Raw genomic sequence first — 24,822 nt, 5'->3', positions numbered from 1 at the left:
TAGCATGCTGGACTCTGACACGTATGGGCCAGGGCTCGGCAGGCCGGCAGGCTGATGAATCTCTTAGTATTCTGTTCCTGTTCTGCTATTCTCTCTCTCTCGTTGATATCTGAAGGGCGGCACGCGCTGAACGTGTTAGTGTGTGCGCGTGGTTCGCGCTTATATCGTCCGATCTTGCGGGTGTAATCTATGTGTAAACTATGTGTAATATAAAAATAATAGTCCAATCAATCGCGGATGGATGAGAAATAAATCATTGTGTTTGTTTGATAAAGAGGTTTACGAGCCCTGTGATCGAGATAACCATTCTGGTTGCCGCTTCTCCCTCAATCTCTTCTCTCCCTGAACTGACAGCAAAGCTGAAGCTCATTAAATATGCAAATCTTCTCCAATCCTAGCCGTGGGCGTTTACTTCCAAGTCTCCAGTGCGGCACACCCATCAAAACCCAGTGTTCAGAAGACAGCCTCAAAACCAGTGTAGAAAATAGCCTATTACTTATTACTTATGATGTTTTTGAATGTAAAAACCACACGAACGTCATTAGTTGACCTCAGACAACAGTATATATATATTTTTAAAGCCAGTTCATGACACCTTTAAGCATATTTCGTGTATCGTGTAGATGCTTTTGATATGAAGGACATCTTAACATAGGAGTCCAATAACTGAGCAAAAATATTTATGCACATGTGGGTTAATGACAGGAATCTATTTATTTCAGAAATGCATGGAAAAGCAAATCACACATACAATGACTTGATTAGATCACTTGCGCGATGAGCATTATTGTATAAATACATAAATAAAATTGAATATATTGCAGGGTGATACAACTGTTCTGATATCCAAATGAAAAAATGAGAAATGTTTATATATTAGAAAAAATATTTAAATAGGAAATATATTTTAAACCACTTAATTGACTTTTGACATTTATTTATTTTTAATAATGAACATGCTTTTTTTATACCTACCCATGATACGGATAGGAGCGTAGTTATGCATTCTTACATGTCTCTCTATGCAACATGCTTCACTTTATAATGCAAAACTTTTCAAATATTTTGTACGTTTAGCCTCCAATAGGTTTTAAATCCTTGCATGTATCTGTATAACTTTAGCCTACTGTAAATACCAGCACTCCCTTCCTAACTGTATAGCCACTATGCCGTTTTGTCCCAATGCAAAACCGCTCCCTCGACTAGTCTTTTTGTTATTAACACTGCCATGTATTACTGACTGTTTTCGTCATGCTTTTTTCCTCATTAAAGCTGACATGCAGGACAAAGACACTCTTAAAATCCCCAGTAATTCCATGAAAGCAAATTAGAGAAAAAGTCTTGATTAGTCTGGAAATGCAGAAGTAAAACAATGTTAAAGAAGAATCTCTTACGGCTGCCAGACGCTAAAGCAGGAAAGACAAAGATTTGCTCACAAGGCAGAGCCTGTGCCAAGTTAAATCCATATTTAAATCCTTCTCTGGACGGGAGCTGCATGTAAATGAATGCTCTTTGGCATCGTGCTCGAGCGCAGAATCCACAGCAGTTAGGTCGGGATGCCTATGCGTGCATAATTTGCATTTATTTTGGAGCTAATTTTCATAATTAAGCATAAAAAATTACGCCTCAGAAATAATTATAAAGATGAGCTATATGATGCATGTATAGCTGGCAATGCTGGGGGAAAGCGAGCTGAGAGTCTATCAGAGACCTTGATTTTAGAGCTCCAGCATACTTGGAGTTTGATTATACTTGTGTAATTAGTGCATACCCTGCTGAAGACTCGAAGATGAAGCAGGATCTGATGGTAGCTTCTAGCAGATTTTGTACTCAAAAAAGTAGTTTGTTCAATTAACTTAATTAAGGAAAACTTTCCACGCAATTAGATTAGATTTGTACAGCAAGACTAAAACAAGTTCATTTCAACAAATAATGTCTTGTTGAACCAACTTAATGTATTTAAGTTCCTATGTTAGATAATAACGAGAAACGTGTTAGTGTGCTAAAGACAATCGCATGTATTATTACATGCAAGATATAAAATTAACAAATTAGAAGGGACTGTCTCTGTATTTCTCACTGAATGAAGAAAAACGCATCATATTTGTCATGTACATTTTTTCCACATTCAAGAAGCCATTTCACTCGCATACATCACAATAGAGAAGAAAAGACAATCCCAACTTCCATTTCATGATTATAATAAGGTATAACTTTTTTTTTCCAGGACAGAAGGGTTCTGTATCAGCTGAAAAGGGTAAAAGCCAATTTGATTAGTGTAGGTGTTTTACAATCCTTACTGTCATATTCTCTAGATAGCAAACAAAACACACTTTGTTCAAAGGCATATCTGAATATTTGGCCTTCTGGAAATCATTCAAAGGAAATGGTGCTGTATGTTCAGCTGAGGACTGGGGATTGTGAATAAATGAGCGTATTGGTTGTGTGAGCTGCTGTGAATTGGCCGCCGGCTCTGCAGCAGTAATGTTTCACACTTGGCGACTGGGAAGAGTGTATGTTTTATAAACCTCTCACACATGGATTGTAGGGCAGACTACTGGTATAAAAGTGATGAATGGCCGTTAAGAAAAGCTATAGAGCCAGGTGAAGCTCTGCACTGCTAGACTGGCTCAAGTAAAAAGAGCAGTTGTAAATTAGCCGTTCGGGAAATGGCAAGTTTTTTCAATCACTGACCTTGACGTAGAACATCTCATGACATCGGTCCTCAGTGATTTGGCAGATGGTTAAATTGAGCAGCTGACTCATAACACACTAAACCACAGAAAGGAGGAGGCTGTTTCTCTCTCTTTCACACACACACACTTTCTGTTTCTCTGTATGAAACCTGTCATAGTTAGTTTGGTATACCTAACACTTCTCATATGCGCAAGATTATTTGTTTGTTTAAGATTTATATTAGACATGCTGATTTGATCATTTTTTGCAGGAATAAAACTGATGGATAGTTGTAAATATATATATACGAAATTCCTCAATGGTCCTCAGAGAGGAACTTCCCTATGAGGTAATTTCCTCTGTTGCAAATACTAAACACATGTCTCCCCTTTTACACATTCCAGCTCCAACGCTGAATGAATTATACATCCCTGCCTCATATCTGCCTCATAATCTAATGTTTGCTCTTGTTTCCCATTTATTTATGAATTTTTTTCTTGTGGTCTGATTATAAGTTTTAACATGTGTACTAAAATATGATTTTGTTTACCTAATATTGTGTCAGTAATATCTTCCTTTATATTACCAAACATTATCCAGAAACATGCTATTTTATTGAAGTACAGTCCTATTTTTTTACGGGTTGTGTTAAAGGAGAGAAAAACTCCTGTCTGAGTTTAAAAGGCCCCTGTGGCGACTGACCTGCTCTGCTACACACACCACTCTGGTCTATGCACAGTCTCTGGCATTAGATTAGACCACACACACACACACAGACACACACAGACACACACACACACACACACACACACACACACACACACACACACACACACACACACACACTGATTATGTGTTTAGACCTTGTGTTAGGGAAAAGAGCAACTCTCTTGCCTTTTTTTTACTTGAAGCTATTTATTCGCCTGTTTTAATCATGTGAGGGCAGAAATTGTGTATGAAAATATATTGGATAGAAAGATAGATGATGGAAAAAGGTTTGGAATAAAGGGAAAGAAAAAGAAGAAAGGATGATATAAAGAGAAAAAAGGATGGTGAATTGAAAGAAAGTTAAAGAATAAAATAAGGAACAATATATAATTAAAAGAAATGAATGGAGGATAGAAATAATAAATGGTGGATATAAAAAAGATGGGTGGATGGATGGATTGGAAAAAAATGGACAGATTGAAGGATTGATGAGTGGAAAGAAGAAAGGATAGATGGATGTGGAATGGTATGGACATTAATAGACAAAAATTAAGTTGGGTGCATTCAAACAGACATGAAAAGAGAGAAGGAATGATGCATAGAAAGAAAGAAAGAAAGAAAGAAAGAAAGAAAGAAAGAAAGAAAGAAAGAAAGAAAGAAAGAAAGAAAGAAAGAAAGAAAGAAAGAAAAGAAAGATGATGGTTAGGAACAAAAAAGATTGATGGATTATAGGTAGATAGATTGTTAAGGAAGGATTGATATAAAAAAGAAAGATGAGTGGATAAATGAAAAGAATGAAAGAGAAAATGCAGGAAGGGTGCATGAATGGATGGATGTAAGGAAAGAGATAAAAGATGATTGGACTGACCAAAGGTTGGTGATGGATGGATGGATGGATGGATGGATGGAAAAAAAATGGATAGATGAAAAATGGGATGAATGGATAAGAAAGAAAGTGAAGTATGCATGCACAGATGTAACCAAACTTTCTCTCTGAGTGTAAATTGTTTGTTCACTGTATGCAAATGTTCAGTTGATAGTGATTTCAGTTTATATCATGCTCAGCCATGCAGTACAAGGATCACTTACAGTTTTGCATATGGTCAACATTATTATGAAAATAACACTATATTCATTTGATATGCTTTTTTATACCCTCTGCTCAGCGTTAGTGTTTAAGACCGCCATAATTCCCCCCTTGATTGTTTACTTGCATTTGATGCTATAATGGGGCTGGAATCAGATAAAAAAGAATTTTTGAAATGACAAACATGGATTATCAATAGTGTGGAGAGATATTGATGTTTTCTTCCTCTGCAATTTTGAGCCTCATACATGAGACTGAAGAGCGGAATGTTGTTACCTGCACAACAATATTGGCTCAAACAGCCTGAAGAAGCCAGCAATCATATATCTTTACCCAGCAGCCTCAGCGAAATGTAATTTTCAAAGCCAGATATTGTTTTTGTTCATCACGTACCAGATGTTGAATCAAGTCAATTGCGTCAACTTTACGTTTTTATTTATTTATTCGTTTCTGTGTTTTCTGGGGCTGTCTTTTGGAACGTGAGGCATTGTAAAATATGAGGTTTATCAAACTTTCAGCGCTCAGCTATTTTGATGAGCTTCGGCAATACATCACTGACAACTCCGAGCGGCCCGGCTGCACCGGCACAGGCTCGTCAGCACGGGAAAGGGAGCCATGCATTTTTGAAAGTGATTTATGCGAAGCAAAATAAATGACGCGCCATGGCCGGCTTGTAAAGTGCAGCGTTTGAATGGAAGTGTAGGGGATTAACGGCTCCGCTGCACTCTTTCTTTAGTCCTGCCAAGAGAGCCGTGCTGGACACGACCACTCGCCATGAGCTCAACATTTCCACTCCTCACGTGTACTATAGTGTCAACCACTGGCCCTGGAAAGCGTTTTCAGAGAATGATGACAGCAAATACGGACCCCTCCCCCATTTTCATTTTATAAAATCATGCAATTTAATTGTCAGTCAGTGAATGCATTAGTAAATAATACATGAGATAATTTAGTTCCACTGAAATGCAGCAGAATACAGCTGCACTTTTAGCCCTTTCACCAAGTGTGTTGTTCTCTAGTGTTTTATTATCGACATGATTCATTAGATTTATACTTGGAAGCAGAGGTGGTAAAAGTACTCAAAAGTTATACTCGAGTGAAAGTATATATACCTAAATAAAAAAATACTCCAGTAAAAGTAGAAAGTCCTCCATTCAAACATCACTTGAGTAAAAGTACAAAAGTATCAGATTTAAAACGTACTCAAGTACCGAAAGTAAAAAGTAAATATTCAAATTAACTGTAAATATCAATAATGCAATTTTGGGACTGATATGCAATGCTTTAATTAAACAAATGATAAGATTATAAACTGCAATTAAGAATTTGTTAGATTTGCAATTAATAAGAGACAATGAAGCACCTTAACGCAGTATAGGGGTTAAACTTAAAATAGACATGTTCCATAACATTAGCTGCGTCAAACAGATGATGAGCAAGATACTATTAACTAATTAAAAATTAATTCAAAAGCCATAACCACAATGACATATTACGTAACAATTAGTTAATAGTCATGTGCCTCAACAAGTAAAGTCATACTATAATTTGCAAATTGTTATAATTAATGATTAATTAAACAGACATCTGAGAGTCGGAATGCATGGCTTTGAATCCGTGAATTTACATTATTAGTTAATGTAATATGTTATATGGGAATTAATGATGTCATATTTAATTAATAGCAATTCATGTATTACTTAATCTATTAATCATGAGGCATGATTTAATGCATATTAGCACACCTGTATTGTAATGTGTTACCAATGTTTTTTATAGTAAGAATTATAAAAACGTTTGGTAAACACTGAGCTAACGTTAGTGTGGCAAACATGGCTTGTCAGCTTTTCCAAGTCTATACCCGACTGGATCATCCATGCCCGACCAGACCGGTTTGGAAATCAAGTGTAATAAATACTTGGAACGGGCATGGGGAAATGTATTGGAGTAAAAAATAAACTTTGCCTTTAATATTGTAGTGGAGTAAGAGTAAAAATAGATGCAAATAAATATATTCAGGTAAAGTACAGATCCCCAAAAAAAAGGTGGAGGTGGAGGGCGGAGCTTCAAAACAGAACATGTCAACATCAGTTGAGGGCTGCAACAACAACTTTTAAATGACAATATCCTGGCCGGACTACTGTTGTCAGTGATATATTAAGTATTTGAAATGAACATGGTTTCTTAATGTCTAGTGACATATCAGGGCCTTTTTATGATTAATTGAAATACATTTCTTTCATACGGTTCCTTTAAATGTATTTAATTTAAATAGCATTTAACAACATGTTCTAATTTTCGAATTTAGTAGTCTCACAATGTATATTTAGCTTTTGATCAAATTGTTTGGTAGAAATTTGCTTATTTGGAGTGCAAAGAACACCATTTTTGAGGCATGTTTTTACTTTCTAAAAATACCTTAGAAACTCTCCATTTATCAACTAAAGTGACAGCTACATCACCCCCTCCCAGTTCACCGTTTCTAACTTCCGTTCACAAAGATGTGCATCATACATGATTGATTTAGTTCTTATTGCATTATTATTTTATATAATATATACAAATATTGATAAATTAACAGCCCAAATAATAATACAAAAATAATTTATTTCTATTTATTTTAAAGCAACCTGATGAAGAATATTTTTTATTGTACTCTGTCTGTGGTTGTCGCTGTGTTAAGGTTGTATTGGGTGGGCATTGATGGAGTTGTGAATCTGTGTTTTGGACAGGTATGGATGAGAGGACAAGCCAAGCATCATGGGCCTCAGGTGGCCAGTCCAGCCCGTCCTATGAGTCCTCTAGGGTAAGACCGGTCTTGCCTCGCCTCGCTCACCTCAATTCACTCGCCCTAGACACACACACACACACACGTTTGTTTTTGTGAAATGTGGGGACATTCCATAGGCATAATGTTTTTTATACCGTACAAACCATATTTTCTATCACTGCCCTTAACCTACCCATCACAGGAAACATGCAGATCAGCAAAAAACTCATCATGTATGATTAATAAGTATTTTGAAAAATGGGGACATGGGTAATGTCCTCATATTTTACCCTCTCCTTGTAAAACCTGTGTCATACCCATGTCATTATACACATTGGTGTCCTGATACACACACATACACACAGATAGCTAATGCGATGACATTACTACTGTGCATTTCCATTTGTCCAATTCAGAATTATCTGTCCTCAACAAAACAAAACATTAGTATCTGGTTTGCTTACATGATTCTCTAATACCATGAAATCACTATTGAGAGATGAGTCCATTTACTCCTAAATAAATTTAGAAAGGCACCACTTCTCTATGATTATGTTGGTAATGTACTCACTTTACATATGAAATATAATCAAATGTGAGGATGTTTTGCGTATGGAAACATTTTTTACTGTAAATTTTAAGGTAACTTTTATTTTTACTTAACAACTTAAGATTAGATTTAACGTTAGAATGCTTTTCAATTGACAAATCACCCTCATTTACCATGGATTTACTGTAGTAACGCTAAATGCATCATGGTATTGTTGCAGAAATGTGTGATATTCATATCAAATTTTATTATATTATTAATGTACACATGTATTAAATGAGTAATATAACTCTTTTTTTGTTTTGTTATTAATCTTTAGCATTTGTGCCTTTGTCTTTATACTCAATGTATTTAGACTACTGTTTTTCATTACAGATACCATTACCCACAGTTACCATAATAGTGAGGTTTAACATATAGTTATAATGATCTAAATGAAGAAAGGTTCATTTTAATAAAAGTATAGTCCTGTCTCAAAGTCAGAATATTTACATTTTACAAAAAAGAATGAGGTTGTCAAATCAAAATGAGGTTGTCAACAACTCTCAACTCAAGCTACAGTCAAATGTGCATTTCTAAGAGACATAACGTCATTTTCTTAATATGGCTGCCTGTGCTGAAGATACGCATCTTGAAAGTCAGTCAACACAAACAGAATTTGAAATATTATCACTTATTAGCATGCAGAAACTAAGAAATATTTTTCTATTAAGATATTTATTTATTTATTTAAGTTTACTCATGTATATTTAGTTGTTGGAAAAATATTTTACCAATATAAATGTTTTGATATTCTACCTTTAGATTTGTGAAATGTTCACAAATGTTTTTTTTTTTTTTTTGACAACAACATTTAAAACCACAATTAACTGTCTGGTTTCTACAACTTTTACTCAGGAGCAAAAATCTGCCTTTAAACTTTAAACTAAAGATTTGACATGTATCGATGTCGACTGATATGAAACCTTAGTCAACAGCAGTTTTACAACAGAAAGTTGCCTGAGAGAGATGCCCAAAAATTTGAAAGAAAAGTAAAACTAAGTTCTTTTTTCCTTTCCCATCCCATTTCCTTTGTGACATTCTGTAAATGTTCTCTATTTTTTCTTATTGACTATTGAGAAGCGTTACAGAGCAGCTGCTCCACTCAAAGAACACACCAAAGAAAATATATTTTTTTGTCCTGCAAAATCAAAGAAGGAAATTATTTTGTTTATTCGGTTTGTTAGAAGAGACAGATGAAAGTGCACTTGCAGCCTACTTGATGTCATGATTGTATTAGTAGTATTCATGACAAATAACAAATGGTTGAAGTTTTTCCATGCTCGACATGTGTGGCTGAACACAGTTGGTGCAGGAAGCATTGATGCATTTCAGACATACCATAAGCTCAGATTGATTTTCATGCATGCAAATGAAATTCACCTCATCAAAATAAGAAGGAAAAGAAAAATCAGCCATGGTTGTGTGATTTTTATTTTGCGGTGCAACCCCAGTGCAGAGTGTGAAGATCTCTCGCTTCCTATTTGTTTGTTTGTCTTTTCCACGGTGGTGTGTTCAGGGTGCCCTGTATGAATTTCATTTCATGTCAATCTCCTGTCACTTCCTATCAGAAATCAGTCAAATGTCAGAGGCTCTCACACCACATTGTCTTGTTTATTTCCGATGCCCTTCCCCTCAGCACTTCTATAGGCGACGACTGCGCCCGTGGCCTGATTTGAATTATAAGACGGAGACGCATGAGATATCTTTGCTCTAGGTGAATGGAAATTAGTGATTGTGACATTGCTGGGGATGGGATCAGCAGACAGCTGTTTACACACACACACACACGCACACACACACACACACACACACACACACACACACACACACACACACACACACACACACACACACACACACACACACACACACACAGTGTTAAACTAACTATACTAAAATTCTATATGTGTTTGAGTGCTTGGGTTTCCAAAGAGAAAGTAACATAAGTGTTTTTCATTTCCTATTTAACCTACAATATAATCATCATAATTTCCAAACCAGTGCCTTCAGCAAAGAAAATTTGCTGCACTTATTTGCGTAATTGGCCATAACTTTACCCCTTATGGTGATGAATCCATGTCTAGGGCTGCAAGCTACATGTTAGGCCAGAAAATGGTGAGGTTTCCTCTAAAAATAAGTTTGGCACTATTCAGAGAGGATTAGTTCAACATTATTACATCAGAGTTCATCTGTTATTTTATCATGTACATGCATCACAACACCTGTCAAAAATAAACAACACTAAATGTGGGATATTCATTATGTACACCACCATTTGTTTATATTCAGTAGGAATATATAAAAATCGATATCATGGTTTCATCCAAACATTTTGATCATTGATAATAATAATTAATTTAAAGCAGCACTTGGCTACTTTTGCTCTCGGGGTCCCCCTACAGTTTGGAAAAAATAATGTCCTCAACTACTGTCGTAAGATCTGTCATCCTACAACAGGGGATGCCATCGCGCGTGCATTTGTTGACATGACAACCCTGATAGCCCTGAACTAGTGATGCGTGGGTCGTCTCATAACCCGCGGACCCCGTATGTCTATTTAATGGTCGCGGGTGCGGGGCGGGTTGTAAAAATATATACAGTGGTGCGGTGCGGGCCAAATAACTTCATAAAAGTGGCGCCGCGGGTTGGTGCAGCACCAACACTGCAAGAGTTCTTCATCCCAGGTAACGTTACAGTCAGTGGCATATGCTTCAGCATGTCATATGAATATAATTTCATGGGTTTTATTTTTTTCAAACGCCAAATAATCACGATGCTCACGTTTACAAGCCAGCGTCATTATAGTAGTCTATTGGTTACCGTTTTACAGAATCTATATGATACTTCAGTTCAATGTTTGAGTGGTAGCTCACCGTAACAAGCATGACAGCATCGGTCGGGCACGCCTCCTTCAGCTCACGCCGACGAGCAAACGCTGGTCACATGTTGATCCTCGTCCTGCCTTTAATCCCATCATTTATTTGTTTCCTCTTATTGCTTTCCTCCAACAAAACCTTTTCTTTCTTATTTATCTGTGCTGCTTCGGACATGACTATATTATCCGACGAACAAAGTTGGGCTCACACGTCCGAATGTAAGGAAGTGTGTGTGTTGGTGGAAGTGACGTATATGCCGTAAAGCAGTCGAATTTTGTAGTTCTTTTTGTTCTCGGGTTACTACCCGAAACCCGAAGTTTAAAAGTACGATTAAAAACGATACAGACCCCATCAGGCTATGGCAGACGTGTCATTCAACCTATTGTAAGTCGATTTTTCATCACAAGAGACTTAAAAAATATATTATGAAGGTTGAAAAGTTACCTAGTGCTCCTTTAAGTTTCTTGAGCAGCAAATCATCATATTAGAATGATTTCTGAAGATCATGTGACACTGAAGTCTGGAGTAATGATGCTAAAGTAAAACTGGAGTTGAACACTGGAGTAAATTCAGCTTTGCCACCACAGGAATAAATTCAATTTTAACATATTTTCACATAGAAAACAGTTAAATTGTAATAATATAATAATACAATAATCACAATATTACTGTTTTTACTGCTAATTTTAGATTAAATGAGTGCAGTCATTCCAGAAACATTAACAACTTACTGACCCCAAACCCTTTAATGGTAGTGTATATAATTAAGGGAAGGTCCTCAAGGGAATGTAATAAAAGTAAGATAATTTTTGTATATAATGTCCATACTGAACTGTTCATGATCATCTCCGGATTGATTTCAAATGTGCTTTTTACATCAGATTGCATTTCAGCTGTACTCAGACCACCAACTGTTGTTTTACTCCCATACAATGCATAATGAATGTGCACCAGTCAGCGCAACAAGACATTTTTGTTTAGTTATAGTTTTTGACAAAGGTCAAATTAAATGAGTAAAAGATTATATAAAAATGGTATATGGTAATCATAGACGTTCCTATCTGGACAGGATTGGATTTCTCACAGACCCTAGAGTTAGCCTGAAAACCATCATTTAATTTGCTCCATAATTTTTTACAGCGAGTGTGTAAGAAAAACGCAGATGTCTTCAGTTCAAACTGAATTAAAATCACAAAGTATTTGTGTTAAACAGTTATAGAGTTTTAAGCCTGGACTACACCAATAACTTTTGCCCAGAATTTTGTTCAGATTTTTTGTCTGGACATGTCTGTGCTAGTTGTTGTAAGTTTATGATGAGCACAGACTACTGAGCCGATTTTAAAACACATATTGTTTTCATTTGTCACACGTCTCCTAGCAACAAACTACATGTTTCTGTGCGAGTTTGTTGTGTTCAGAATGACTTAAAAAGTCTGGTAGTGTGTGACCCTGAGTCATTAAGGCCCTGTGTACATTAGGGCTACAGTTAAAGGGATAGTTCACCTAAAAAAAATAATCATTTCTTCTCAAGCCATGGGTGTATATGACATTCATCTTTCAGTAAAAAAAAAAAAAGTGGGTTACAAAAAAAGGTATTATTATTATTATTAGATGAATACAATCAGAATTATATAAAAAATGTAAGCTCTTCCAATCTTTATAATGGTAGCCCAAAATTTGAAGACCAAAAAAGTGCATCCATCCATTATAAAAGTAATCCACACGGCTCCCGGGGTTAATAAAGACCTTCTGAAGCAGATTGATGGGCTTTTGTAAGAAAAATATACATTTCTAACACGTTATAAACTATTTTGATTGTATTCGTCTGAAAGAAAAATATCATATACACCTAGGGTGGCTTGAGGGTGAGTAAATCATGGGGTCATTTTAATTTTGGGATAAACTATCCCTTTAATGCTCAATTATACTTCTGCGTCAAACCTATCCCGTAGCCTCTACACTGTAGGTTGTTGCGCGTTGGTTTTCATTTATACGTTTGCGTCATTGTCCATGTCAGTGTCTATGGGCATTTTGACAGTGTAACCCACAGTATCAAGGCCAAAGCCCAAAAAGAAGCAGCTTGTTGTGTACACTGTCGGAGTAGCGGTAGCAGTGATGGTGGCAAATTGATAGCGACTTTTCTTGCCGCTTGAGTTGTTGTAGCTAATACAAATTAAGCATCTCTAGTTGAGCAGAATTCAATAAGAGGCGATCTGGCACTGGAATGTGTTTTTGAAATCATATAGAGTGCTTATGGCCGTGTGAAATGTGTCCCTGCTCTTGATATGCAATCACTGATTAATATATTTGGTTTTAATAAGAAAAAAAAACTGTACAATGGAACCCAGAAGCTCTGACTAACTAACATAAAGGCTCTCGGGACTACAAGATGTTGTGTTATATAGCAGATGAAAGGATGAAGCTAGTATCCAATTTCTAGACACACACACACACACTCCTATCGCAGATTTTTTTTTTTATGGGGGTGGGGGGTATCTAGCAGACCAATCACAGCACTTGAAGTTCGTGTAGAATTGATGCGTTGTTCAATTTTAGCTGCCATTGTGCAGTTCAACTCTGTATTTTTATAATACTGCAGCTCTCTACATGCGCAAGAGGCAAGCTATTATTAGAGCAATTGGCAACGTCTTACACTTGTATGCGCATGCCCAGTGTGCATGAATGGTCATGTGAAATTTTCAGCGTTTTCGATCATGTAGTATGGACGGAGATCCTCTGAAACGCAATGGAAACACCAGTATGGACGAGGATCATTTTCATTTTAAACCGCTGTGTTAAAATGAAAATTCACTAGTGTAAACAGACTAAGTTGTTCTGTAACCATTTACAACGCTTCCAAGTGTATGATGACAAAAATGGGAAGAGATTTTAAAAGTTGTGTAGTGTATTCCAGCTGTAACACTCACAAGTTATTGTCCAGACTTAATTCTTGATATTAATTGAATCGCAGCAGTGTCCATTGCTCATGGCCAACAACAAAGGTAAAAAGCTAATGTCTGAGGTTTGATCTTATCCAGAGAATCTATAACACAGTCTTTTGTGGTTTACCCTTAAAAAGCCACAAGAGCTTCAATAGATCTGCAGCCGGTTTGAAGTGCCTGCTAAAGATTTAATCTGCGTCTTCATCCATCACATTACTTTTTCACAGTCTTGCTGCACTCAGATCTCCTATCAGATAACTAAATAGAGGCTACGGCTTTTCTGTATTTATGTGTTACCTGCAAAGAACACAGAATCCTATCGACTAATGCTTCCCTTGTTCTCTCGCACGGAAAGTGTGAACCATTTTAAGCAGGCTCTTTTTCACAAGAGTGACTCTCTCCCTCCTTCTCCCTCTCTGTACGCGTGTGATTAGTGGACTGTGAACAGACTGGAGCCCCAGCTAGCTGACCTTGGCCCACAGCCAGGCATCACATCCTGGGCAGCCGTGGCTTCAGGCCTCCCATCTGACAGCCCAACCCGCATGCACCACCTCTGCCGCGCACCCCGCTGTCCCGTAATGCCTCGCTCCCGTCCATCATGCCACTATCACCCATCCCCAACGCCTTAAAACGGCACCAGGGCATTCACCTGGGATGCGAAGGAGCATCTGAGATATTTTTCCTTATACGGAGTGCTGGTTTGCAACGTGGTAGTTATTTAGAAAAGGCCAACCATTTGCCGGTGACAGCGAGAGGATGCACAACAAGCCACGCATTCAGAGATCACTAGGCAGCAGTGATTGATGATCTAATGCTCCCACCGATCTCCTCTACGTCTCATCTTCCCATCCACTGTCCTTTTCCGACTCTCTGGCAGCTGCCGTTGGGCAGCTATGAAAGGCCAGAAAGGAAAATATGGTTGATAAAGAGGTTAAAGAAATAGTTCACCCAAGAATTGACATGCCCTTATGTCATTCGAAAACTTATAAACACAATTGAGCTTCCACAAAAACTTATGTGTTCATACATGATGCTATGAACTTTGAGCATCATGCTTATATTTGAATAAAAGACTAAAAGATCTGTTCATAATATAAAACAAGACTTGGCTATACACTGTAAAAAATTATTGTTGGTTTTTGTTGGTTTAACTTAAAAAAAGTAAGTAACCTGGTTGCCTTAAAATTTGGAGTTTATTGAAATAAAAAATTTGAGTTGATACAATGAAAGACATTTGTTTAATAAATAGAAACTCAAAATATTATTTTATCTAAACCACATAAAAAATTTGATAAATCATGAAAATAGCACTATTACGCATGTTTCACTGCATCATCAGAAATAAAACACACAATTACCCAATATGCTTACAAAATCTTTTAATAATATTTTAATAAAGGTTGTCGAATCTCAAAAAATTGTCATTGTATTAACTCAAAAATTTAATTTCAGTGAACTCAAAATTTTAAGGCAACCAGGTAACTTTTTTTCTAAATATTTTTTTAAAGTGTAGGGATGGTGGATGGATTTATATTGACAACACAGTAAAGGGGCTACTGTTAGAGATTTTGCTAAATCGTTGATATCACGATATGTAAATATTTCTGCATAGCACAGTACTATTTGAAGTTATTGACAGAGTAATAAAGAAACATGCATAAATGAGAAAATAAAATACATGATGTTAATTAGTTATTAAGTGCAATAATCCGTGAACTCAATGAATTTTGACCAATTCATCTTATCAGTTAAATGGTTTAAAAAGTAATTTTTCAACATTTTTGAAAATGCTTGCTGCATGGTTAAAAAGTATGCTATACAGTGAGGAAAATAAGTATTTGAACATTGTGCTATTTCTCCCACTTAGAAATCATGGAGGGGTTTGAATTTGTCATTGCATGTCCACTGTGAGAGACATAATTTTTGATTATTTATTTGTATGATACAGCTGCAAATAAGTATTTGAACACCTGAGAAAATCAATGTTTATATTTGGTACAGTAACCATTGTTTGCAATTACAGAGGTCAAACGTTTCCTGTAGTTTTTCACTAGGTTTGCACACACTGCAGGAGGGATTTTGTGCCTCTCCTCCACACAGATCTTCTCTAGATCAGTCAGGTTTCTGGCCTGTCACTGAGAAACACGGAGTTTGAGCAAATTATCTGTTGGTTGTGGAGACTGGCTAGGCCACGCCAGAACCTCGATATGCTTCTTACAGAGCCACTACTTGGTTATCCTGACTGTGTGTTTCGGGTCATTGTCATGTTGGAAGACCCAGCCTCGACCTATCTTCATTCTCTAACTGAGGGAAGGAGGTTGTTCCCCAAAATCTCGCAATACATGGCCCCGGTCATCCTCTCCTTAATACAGTGCAGTCGCCCTGTCCCATGTGCAGAAAAACACTCCCAAAGCATGATGCTACACCCCCCATGCTTCACAGTAGGGATAGTATTCTTGGGATGGTACTCATCATTCTTCTTCCTCCAAACACGTTTAGTGGAATTATGACTCAGCTGTATCATCTGACCACATGACTTTCTCCCATGACTCCTCTGGATCATCCACATGGTTATTGGCAAACTTAAGATGGGTCTGGACATGTTCTGGTTTAAGAAGGGGAACCCTCTGTGCCATGCATGATTTCAAACCATGACATCTTAGTGTGCAACAGTAACCTTGGAAATGGTGGTCTCAGCTCTTTTCAGGTCATTGACCAGCTCCTCCCGTGTAGTTCTGGGCTGATTTCTCACCTTTGTTGGGATCATTGAGACCCCACGAGGTGAGATCTTGCATGGAGCCCCAGTCTGAGGGAGACTGACAGTCATGTTTAGCTTCTTCCATTGTCTTTGTCTTTATGCAGCTAACAACCTCAAACAGGTGCATCTAATTTAGGATCATAAATGGAGTGGCGGTGGACATTTTAAAGCCAGACTAACAGGTCTTTGAGGGTCAGAATTCTAGCTGATATGGGTCCTGCACACTGTGCGATTTTTCAAAATCCTTTGCGAATGTCCCTTGTCAGACTGTACGAACATGATCGCCATGTCACACTGTAAGATCTCAGTTGACATTAATGTCAGACTGCACGATAGTTTAGGCGCGCTAAAAACGGACGCGCAAGAAATCTCACCCGGAGCTTTATATCATCAATGAATGACGCGTTCGGTGACAGTGAGCTGCATTACACGCGGGACTGAAATGCTGGCTACAAATAAATTTCTAGCTCTCGTTTTGGTCATAGTTTGTCTTGAAAAACCGAGATATTTGACTGTTGTCGTAGGAGAAGTCACACTGCAGGATTCTGTGCCAAATCTTCTGACACTGCCAGAATTTCGTCTGAGGTAAAATTTGATCGCAGCGCTCATTAATCGGCGGCCGGTGAACATGTCAAACTAACGACCAAAGACGTCAGATTTTAGCCTAGGATCAGAGGAATTTTAGGATTTCCTAAATTTGTCTCAGACAGCCAAATCGTGGCCAAAATCGCACAGTGTGCACCCGGCTATAGACAGGTGTTCAAAAACTTATTTGCAGCTCTATCATACAAATAAATTGTTCAAAAATCATATATTGTGATTTCTGGATTTTTTTTTAGAGTATGTCTCTCACAGTGGATATGCACCAGTGATGACAATTTCAGACCCCTCCATGATTTCCAAGTGGGAGAACTTACAAAATAGATACTCACTGTACATATAAAATTGGGTTTTTGATAGAAAGAAATATATAGGTTGCATTTTATTATTCAACAGTATTCAGATCAAGTTTTTTCCATAAACGTGTTTTTGGTTCGCATCCCAATAATGAACCGAAACTCTGCATATAGGCTTCTACTTGTCACAGTTTTTATTTTTATTTAAATGAAATATATTTCACATATTTATTCATTCATTTTATATATATATATATATATATATATATATATATATATATATATATATATATATATATATATATACATTTTTGTATATTTTATTTATATATGTATATTATAATTTTTTTCTTTGTTCTCAGACGTGCTACGTTATGTGATGTGTGAATCTCCATGCTCTGTTTGCGCATGTACAACTAAACCCCTGGAAAACAGATTGTGTTGTTTTTATGGGTCACTGACACTTATTCATTCTAATTTGATTTAGTTCTAATTTAACATAATCTTGTCGGTGAACGGTTAGTGATCTGTTAACAAGCTTTGATTGCCAGTTGGGGGACAAAGAATTAAATTAAAATCCCTTGTATTAATTACTAAATTAAATAAACCTATTGTACCTGAAAAGCTTAGTTTACTCTTTTTTTATCTTTGTCTATTGTATTTGTATTGTATTGTACTATTGTTTGTAATTTGCCTCTTTGTTCTTGTTTTCATAACACAAATAAAATAACAGTAATGTCTACTGTATATCATAATATCTGAAATAGAATTTTGAAAATAATTTTGAAAATAAGATTTTGGTCGTATTCCCCACCTCTACTTGGATCTACCAAAACTTTCAAGCTTCTAAAAGTTCATAAACACATAGTGAATATAATCTATACAATTTGTGAATAGCAGTTTAGCTCGATCTGTATGGATTATATTCACAATATCTTTATGAACATTTTGAAGCTTGACATTTTTGTTGTAGACTTTAAATGGGGGGATAGAAATCTCTCAGGTTTCATAAAAAATATGTTCAATTGTGAAGGTAAATTAAAGTCTTATGTGTTTGGAACAACATGAGAATTAGCAACTGATGATTTTATTTTGTATTATAGTATTTGTGACTGCATCTGTTCGCTGTCCTTTAGTCGGAAAGCTTACTAAATCATGGTTACCAAATTGCTGGGGAAGCACAGTGCAGTTCGGGGGCTTGTTTTTGCCTCCCACCCTCTCCCACTGTGTCTCTTCAGGGGAGAAGCTATTAGTCAGGCAGTTCATAGCGTTATTAACACAAACGGCAGGGACACGATAGGGAACCTCTCCGCATCGATTCTGCCCCACACAACACTCCACTGCCTTTGAAATTACTCAATCACCATCCATTTGGAAATCAGACACAAAAAAAACACTGATAGTAATAGTCCATGATATTTTTTTTGAAAGCAGAGAAGGAAAAGTCTATAGTAATGGACAGCCGGCAGCTGTAGGCCCTTCACGAGAGAGTTAATATGGTTTGGGGGACACATTTGACTGTAGCGCCAGGCGGATTTTCACCGGCTCCAGGATTAACACAGTCACGGAGTTTCTTTTATTGGGGGACTCTGAGTTTTAAAGGCCCACACTGTGACCGATATTTAGACCTAAGCCCCCTAAAGCTGATAACGGTCATGAAAGGGCAGACCTCAGCTGCAGAGAAGAGAACCTGACTTATTTATTCTACTTTTTTAAGTACAAGCTGGCTTTTGGCATAAAGACATGATCTGTGTCGCGCTCTAGTAAACGTGTCACTTCATCATCAGTTTTATGTAATTTTTGATGCGTCGTATGTACCGCTGTATTACATGCACACAAATCCTTACCAGTCAAGCACCTCTTTTTTAACAATGTACATATAAACATTTAAATGTTACCATGAATGAATGGCAAGAAAAGTAGGATTGCCACACAAAACCAAAATGTTGCCTAGCAACGGCATTCACAACTGAGCTAGAAACTTCTAGAAGCATCTCTAAAGATGCATGTTAGATGTGACACTGATTTTAATAATAATCAAAACACTGCACTTAATCATTTTTAATGCTTAGGAATCAAATAAGAATGTATCACTATTTAGAATGGCAGTTTTAACATTGAAGAGAATTGGATCAAACAAACCATTTTAATGTGACGTGAATATTGTTGATAAATGCAAATAGCAGTTGTTTTGTTGTTGTTGTTTGTGCCCCATTAACTTTATTACAATTACACAATCGCAGCACAAGCACTATCTTCTCTTCAGTTCTTTTGTTTGCCCTTTTAATGAAATTCATCAAAGACTTTTGAAGTAAAAGTGTTTTTTAATGAGGAGAGTGGAGAAATATTGATCGTTTCGGGGGACAGTTGACCATTTGTGCTCCCCTCTTTTCCCCCAGTAATTAGAGGAGTGTCATAGCACTCAATTAGCAGGTCCAGCTAATAATGTGTTTAATGCTGTGATCTCTTTCCCCCAGGGGTTTGGAGACAGCACTCATTATCCTGATCACTTGAGTGACAGTCGATTAGTGTCCCATGAAGGATTGTCCCCTACACCTTTCATGAGCTCCAGCATAATGGGTGAGTATCCAAGGCGATTCTTACCCCGTCTCTCTTTCACACCCGTCTTTCTGTCATCAATCCGTTTAGCAATGTGTGTACTTATCAGGCACTTCTCTCTGAAGGCAGTCACCATAGGAAGAGCATGAAATGGGTGATAGGGTTGTGAATATATATACAGAAATGTAGTACTTTGCAAATTCTTAGGCACATTACTATTTTCAGTATATTTTGCTATAGTGTGTCAGTAGGAAATATCATTCTATATTATTACATTTCTTTTTACCATTAATTGTAACAATCCAGTGAGGTTTTTTATGCACAAGGTGTCTAACAACAGCCACAAAGAGATCTGATCTTACCATCTTCGAGTCTGTCTGTGATTACATGAAGAAACCGAAAAACCGAGACAGACTAAATCCAGAAGAACTGCCGCAACGTCTCTAAGAAACTTGAAGAAATCTACCTGCAAAGCTAACTGAAAAACTATGTGCAAGTCTACCTGGACAAAGTTGTTTTAAACACAAAGGGTGGTCATACCAAATATTGAATTTCTTCAGTTAAAGGTGCAATAGGTGATCTGGGAAATGCTAAGTTTAGACTGCTAGCATTGAAAGCATATGATCCCATCCTCCCTGCAAATCACGTCGAAAGCCACGCCTCCTCCAAAAAACATGAACACACACAAACCAGAAGCGAGACAACCAGAGACAATGTTATTGGATTACATCATGTGTCATTCACCGGTAAGAAGACTTTACAGTACGAGTAACACTACTACAATAACGAACGCAAACAACTGTTTGCCTGCCATCCATACTCGGTCTGGTCACTAAAGAATGCATCAAAATTATTCACACAGATGTGTCTTTTTTTTAAAATCTATACATTAATTAGTCATTAACTACTCCAATTGTTCATGATTTGACAACACAACTACACTGACCAATAATTTGAATTTCAATGATTTATTAATAAATAATAATGTAATATTATTTAGTATATTATACTATAATTAATTAATAATACAATTGATTTTTATATTATATTAATGTATAAGATATATATATATATATATATATATATATATATATATATATATATATATATATATATATATATATATATATATATATGTATATATAAATATATAATATTTGATATATATATATATATATATAATATATGCTCTCACATCTGTCCCCAATTTCTAAATCTTCCTGCGGTGTGACTGTCTTTAGAAGTTGACCCTCCCCCCAGGGTGGTAGTCTCACCATCAGTACAGTTTTCCATCACAAAAGACTGTCTTATAGCTAGCAGAAAAGCCACTGGCTTCTTCTTACTTCTTCTTGGCACACTGCATTTTTTGCTGAGGAGAGTGGGAGGGGAAGGGAAGGAAGGGAGAGAGCGAGAGAGAGAAGGAGGAGTTTCAGGGGTGGTAGTGAAACAAACAGATGGGCCAAAGATCATTTTACACTCACAAACCCCTTCAGCCACGGGCTCTCTCAAATCTCTCCCCTCTTTCCGAAGAGGTGTGTGAAACTCGACTGAACTCGCTCCACTTCCTCTTTTGCTTCCAAAAATGTTTCAAATAATTTTCCATCTGTATCAGTTTGTGAGTTTGTGCTTGTTTGGCCCCTTGTTTTTACTGCGTGTTTGCTGACTCCACAGACACAACGCATAATACACATTATTCAGCATCAAGATGACGTGCAGTGCAGATTTTGAAAGTTGCACACAGTTATTTCTTTTGTGTAATTTTGGAACATGTTGATGTTGTGGATTATTTTGTCTTTGTGAAGTGTGACTTTTTTTCATCTTTTACTGTATCACTAGTTTCCTTTATAGTGCTATCCTTCTAAAAATCAGTTTACTACAGGTATTTTACTGCACAATTTTTTCATTCTTTTATTTGTTTGTGCAGACTATTTTTCATGACAGTTGAGGTTATCTAGCCTTTAAATTGTACCTTATATACATATATTAATGTTCAAAGAAAGAAAAATCATTTACTTGGTGAAATGGCTTGATTAGAGGCACAGTGGGCTGTTTATCCCTTGAACGTGATTGATGAATGTTGTTAGATCTCAGGTCTCTGTGTCTGCCGCTATTGTGATGTGCACGCACATGACAGCTTTATGGGCTGCTGAACCCCGGCTCTTTGTAGCATCACCCTGGAGACCGGTTGCCATGTAAGGTGGCGAGTTTACGGATGGGTGCTACTGCAACGAAGCCCACCGAAACAAAATGTTATCTCTATGCCAATTGATCTGCGTGTATATGCCTGTGCGGGTGTGTGTTTTTGTGGGAGGATGTTTGGTTTTCCTCTGTCCTGTTGATGCAGCACTAATTATGCCTATAACTAGCAAAATATGGAAATGATCTGGAACAATGATGTGTCAGGGAATTAGACAATCTGATTGCACGGCTAAATTGCCTGCGCTATCTTGCTGGGATTGGACGAGAAGACCGAGTCTTATCAAATTGAATTTCAGGAGTAATATCTGGGATTTACATGGAATTACCCATTTCGGAGCAACCTCATTAAATCATCTCTGAAAGGTTATTACTCACCAATGAAAAAGGCAGAGCTCGAATGTGAATGTAATACAATTAAGCATTACCATCACACGACTGGCATTTCTGAGGGAACCCTGGCCTATGAGTTACTCGTGGGTTTATGTGACCCATTTTTTTTCCTGCGTGTGCCGTTTAAAAACAGAGCCGTGGTAATCTAAGTGGATTATCTCGAGACAAATCCCAGTGGTCTGTAGTTTCTTGAAGGAAATAGGAATTGTAGGCTGGCACTTGTTTGTTTACCTTTTCAGACTGTTTGCGGCTGATAAAACCTTCTCGAATCTCGCTTTTTAAATCAGACACTCAGCTTCATTTAAACTGTAACATTTCATGCATATGCAACCTTGTTTGTCTACGCCATTAATGTAAGAAATGCCTCAGATTTGCTTTTATAAACCATCATCCCATTAAGCAGTTTAATTTGAATGCTTCATTTAGTAGTAGTCTTAAATATGCCTGTGGGGGCTGCATGCATTGACCTGGTTCCATGCGCTCTCTAAGTGAAGTATGACATGTTGAGAGCAGCTTGGGGTTACCTGGGGTCAGCTATTGTGTATGATAATGAACATGCTACAGTTTATAGTACTAGGCAGATGGCTGGTAATGACTGTTTATTTGACATAACATTTTAATTAGAGTAACCGCTGCTTGTTCTGAATAATGGAGATCCATTTTAAAAGGTCACACTCTGTTCTACTGCGTTTGTAATGGATTTGAGCGTATGTATGAACTGCATATCAGATGTTAGGTGCAAAATGTGATTCCTATCCGCCTTTACTGTGCATTTCCTTAGAGATTTGTGTCTGAATGGACAGATATTTCACTTTGTTGCATCATCTTTCATATATGGCGCATTTGGACCCCAGGGTGAGCGAATGTGTAGGTGTGTATGCTTGAAGAAAGCCCGTGAGAGGGTCTGTGTCAGTGTCGAGGTCAGAGGTCAGTCAGTCTGGGGCACACGTGCCAGCACCCTGTTTCAATCCTCTTACCCAGCATCCTCCTCGTCTCTCGGCCAGCACGTGGCACCCACACTGTGACGGCTAAAACCGTTGTGCACTGTACACAATTCTCTGACGCGGCAGCTGAAGACATCAAGTAAAGCATAATCACTACACATCTCTGATATAAATTCAGTTCTGCAAAACATAAACCATTTCTGTTCCATTTTTCAAAAGCCTAAATATATGTTGACCACAATTTAACCCTATAATCAATTTGAAATAACAGTGATCAGCCAACCGTAGCTCACCGTTTGTGTGTGTGTTTGTGTGTGCCCGCTTGTAATGTGAGGCTGGAGCGTGTTGCATAATGATGACTCTATGTTGAAGTTTTCAGCAATATTTAATAAGGCTTAATGCAGCTTTAGATTAAGAAGAAATCTGCATGCACGTAGAGAATCCTGCTTCTTCAGCGCAGCCAGTATTTACTGGTCAAACAGATTACCATCACAAAAGACAAATTAGTTTAGTACTTTGTTGACATTCCAAACTCCATGGGTAACAGTTGGCACAGACAGAGCTGGCCTGGCTTTAGACTTGATGAAACGGTCGACAACAAAACACGGTACATGAGTTTTAAATTGAATGTTCATGGGAAAAAAACACTGCAATCAGTTGTACATGTGTTTTGCTGTAAACTTCCTGAAATCTAAGGTGAAGCTTGTTGCTCTGAAGCTCAGGGGAAGCTTGTGATTTGCGTTAGTTTGGAATAACGTGCATACATGATCTCAGGAAGCTGTGTTTCCTGGCAAAACACTCACCTCCGCTGGAGTTTAGTGCTGGTTTGTCAGGTCATGCTCATTTCCAGTCAAACTTTCTTCTCGAAAGCATTCCGTTAAATGGCCAAAGGCTGGATACAGAACTCCATGGAAACCTGCAGAATTAAAACACCAGTGATTCATACAGCTGTCTTCTTTGTGTTCGCTAGCTACAACAAGTAAACAACTCAGAAGTGTGGATACACATCATTGTGACCAAAAAGGATGCTTAAGTAATATGTAACAATTGTTCATTTGAAATATGGAGAGATGCGATATGTCTTGTAGCTGAAGAACTTTACTACTACTGCTTTTATTTATCACCTGAGAACACCACACGCTGAACAGGATATTGAGTTCAATTACCCAATGAAAAGAAATAGGCTCAATGATAACTGTAATTTCGGTTTGGATAAAAGATGTATTTTGGTGCTTCACTGAATTGTTTCGCATACCAATATTTACCATGCCTGATGTTGATCTAGCTTACTGTGTGCAAGTGTCTCATAGTAGCCGCTAAGTGAACGCACAGAGAAGCATTATAACATAACTTTCAACACACTCACATGATGCAGCTAATATGATAAAACAGAGCTGCGTAACCCTAGCTTGACAAGCCAGACCC

The 24,822-nt window shown here is 37.3% G+C and overlaps 1 protein-coding gene across 6 annotated transcripts in view; it reads left to right on the top strand.

The window, feature by feature from the left end:
* tcf12 (transcription factor 12) overlaps nucleotides 1-24,822 on the top strand; it is a 134,381-nt gene that overhangs the window by 30,181 nt on the left and 79,378 nt on the right. For 5 of the 6 annotated variants that reach the window (XM_067437406.1, XM_067437404.1, XM_067437405.1 and 2 more), the window contains 2 exons: nucleotides 7,204-7,277; nucleotides 19,783-19,885. The exons of the other annotated variant lie outside the window; for it this stretch is intronic. In XM_067437406.1, the coding sequence (XP_067293507.1) occupies nucleotides 7,204-7,277; nucleotides 19,783-19,885 (177 nt within the window). The remainder of the gene's footprint in view (nucleotides 1-7,203; nucleotides 7,278-19,782; nucleotides 19,886-24,822) is intronic. 6 annotated transcript variants of the gene reach the window in all.

The sequence above is a fragment of the Pseudorasbora parva genome, chromosome 1 (assembly GCF_024679245.1).
Source record: "Pseudorasbora parva isolate DD20220531a chromosome 1, ASM2467924v1, whole genome shotgun sequence".
Classification (NCBI taxonomy): Eukaryota; Metazoa; Chordata; class Actinopteri; order Cypriniformes; family Gobionidae; genus Pseudorasbora; species Pseudorasbora parva.
This window is presented reverse-complemented; position numbering and strand designations above follow the sequence as displayed.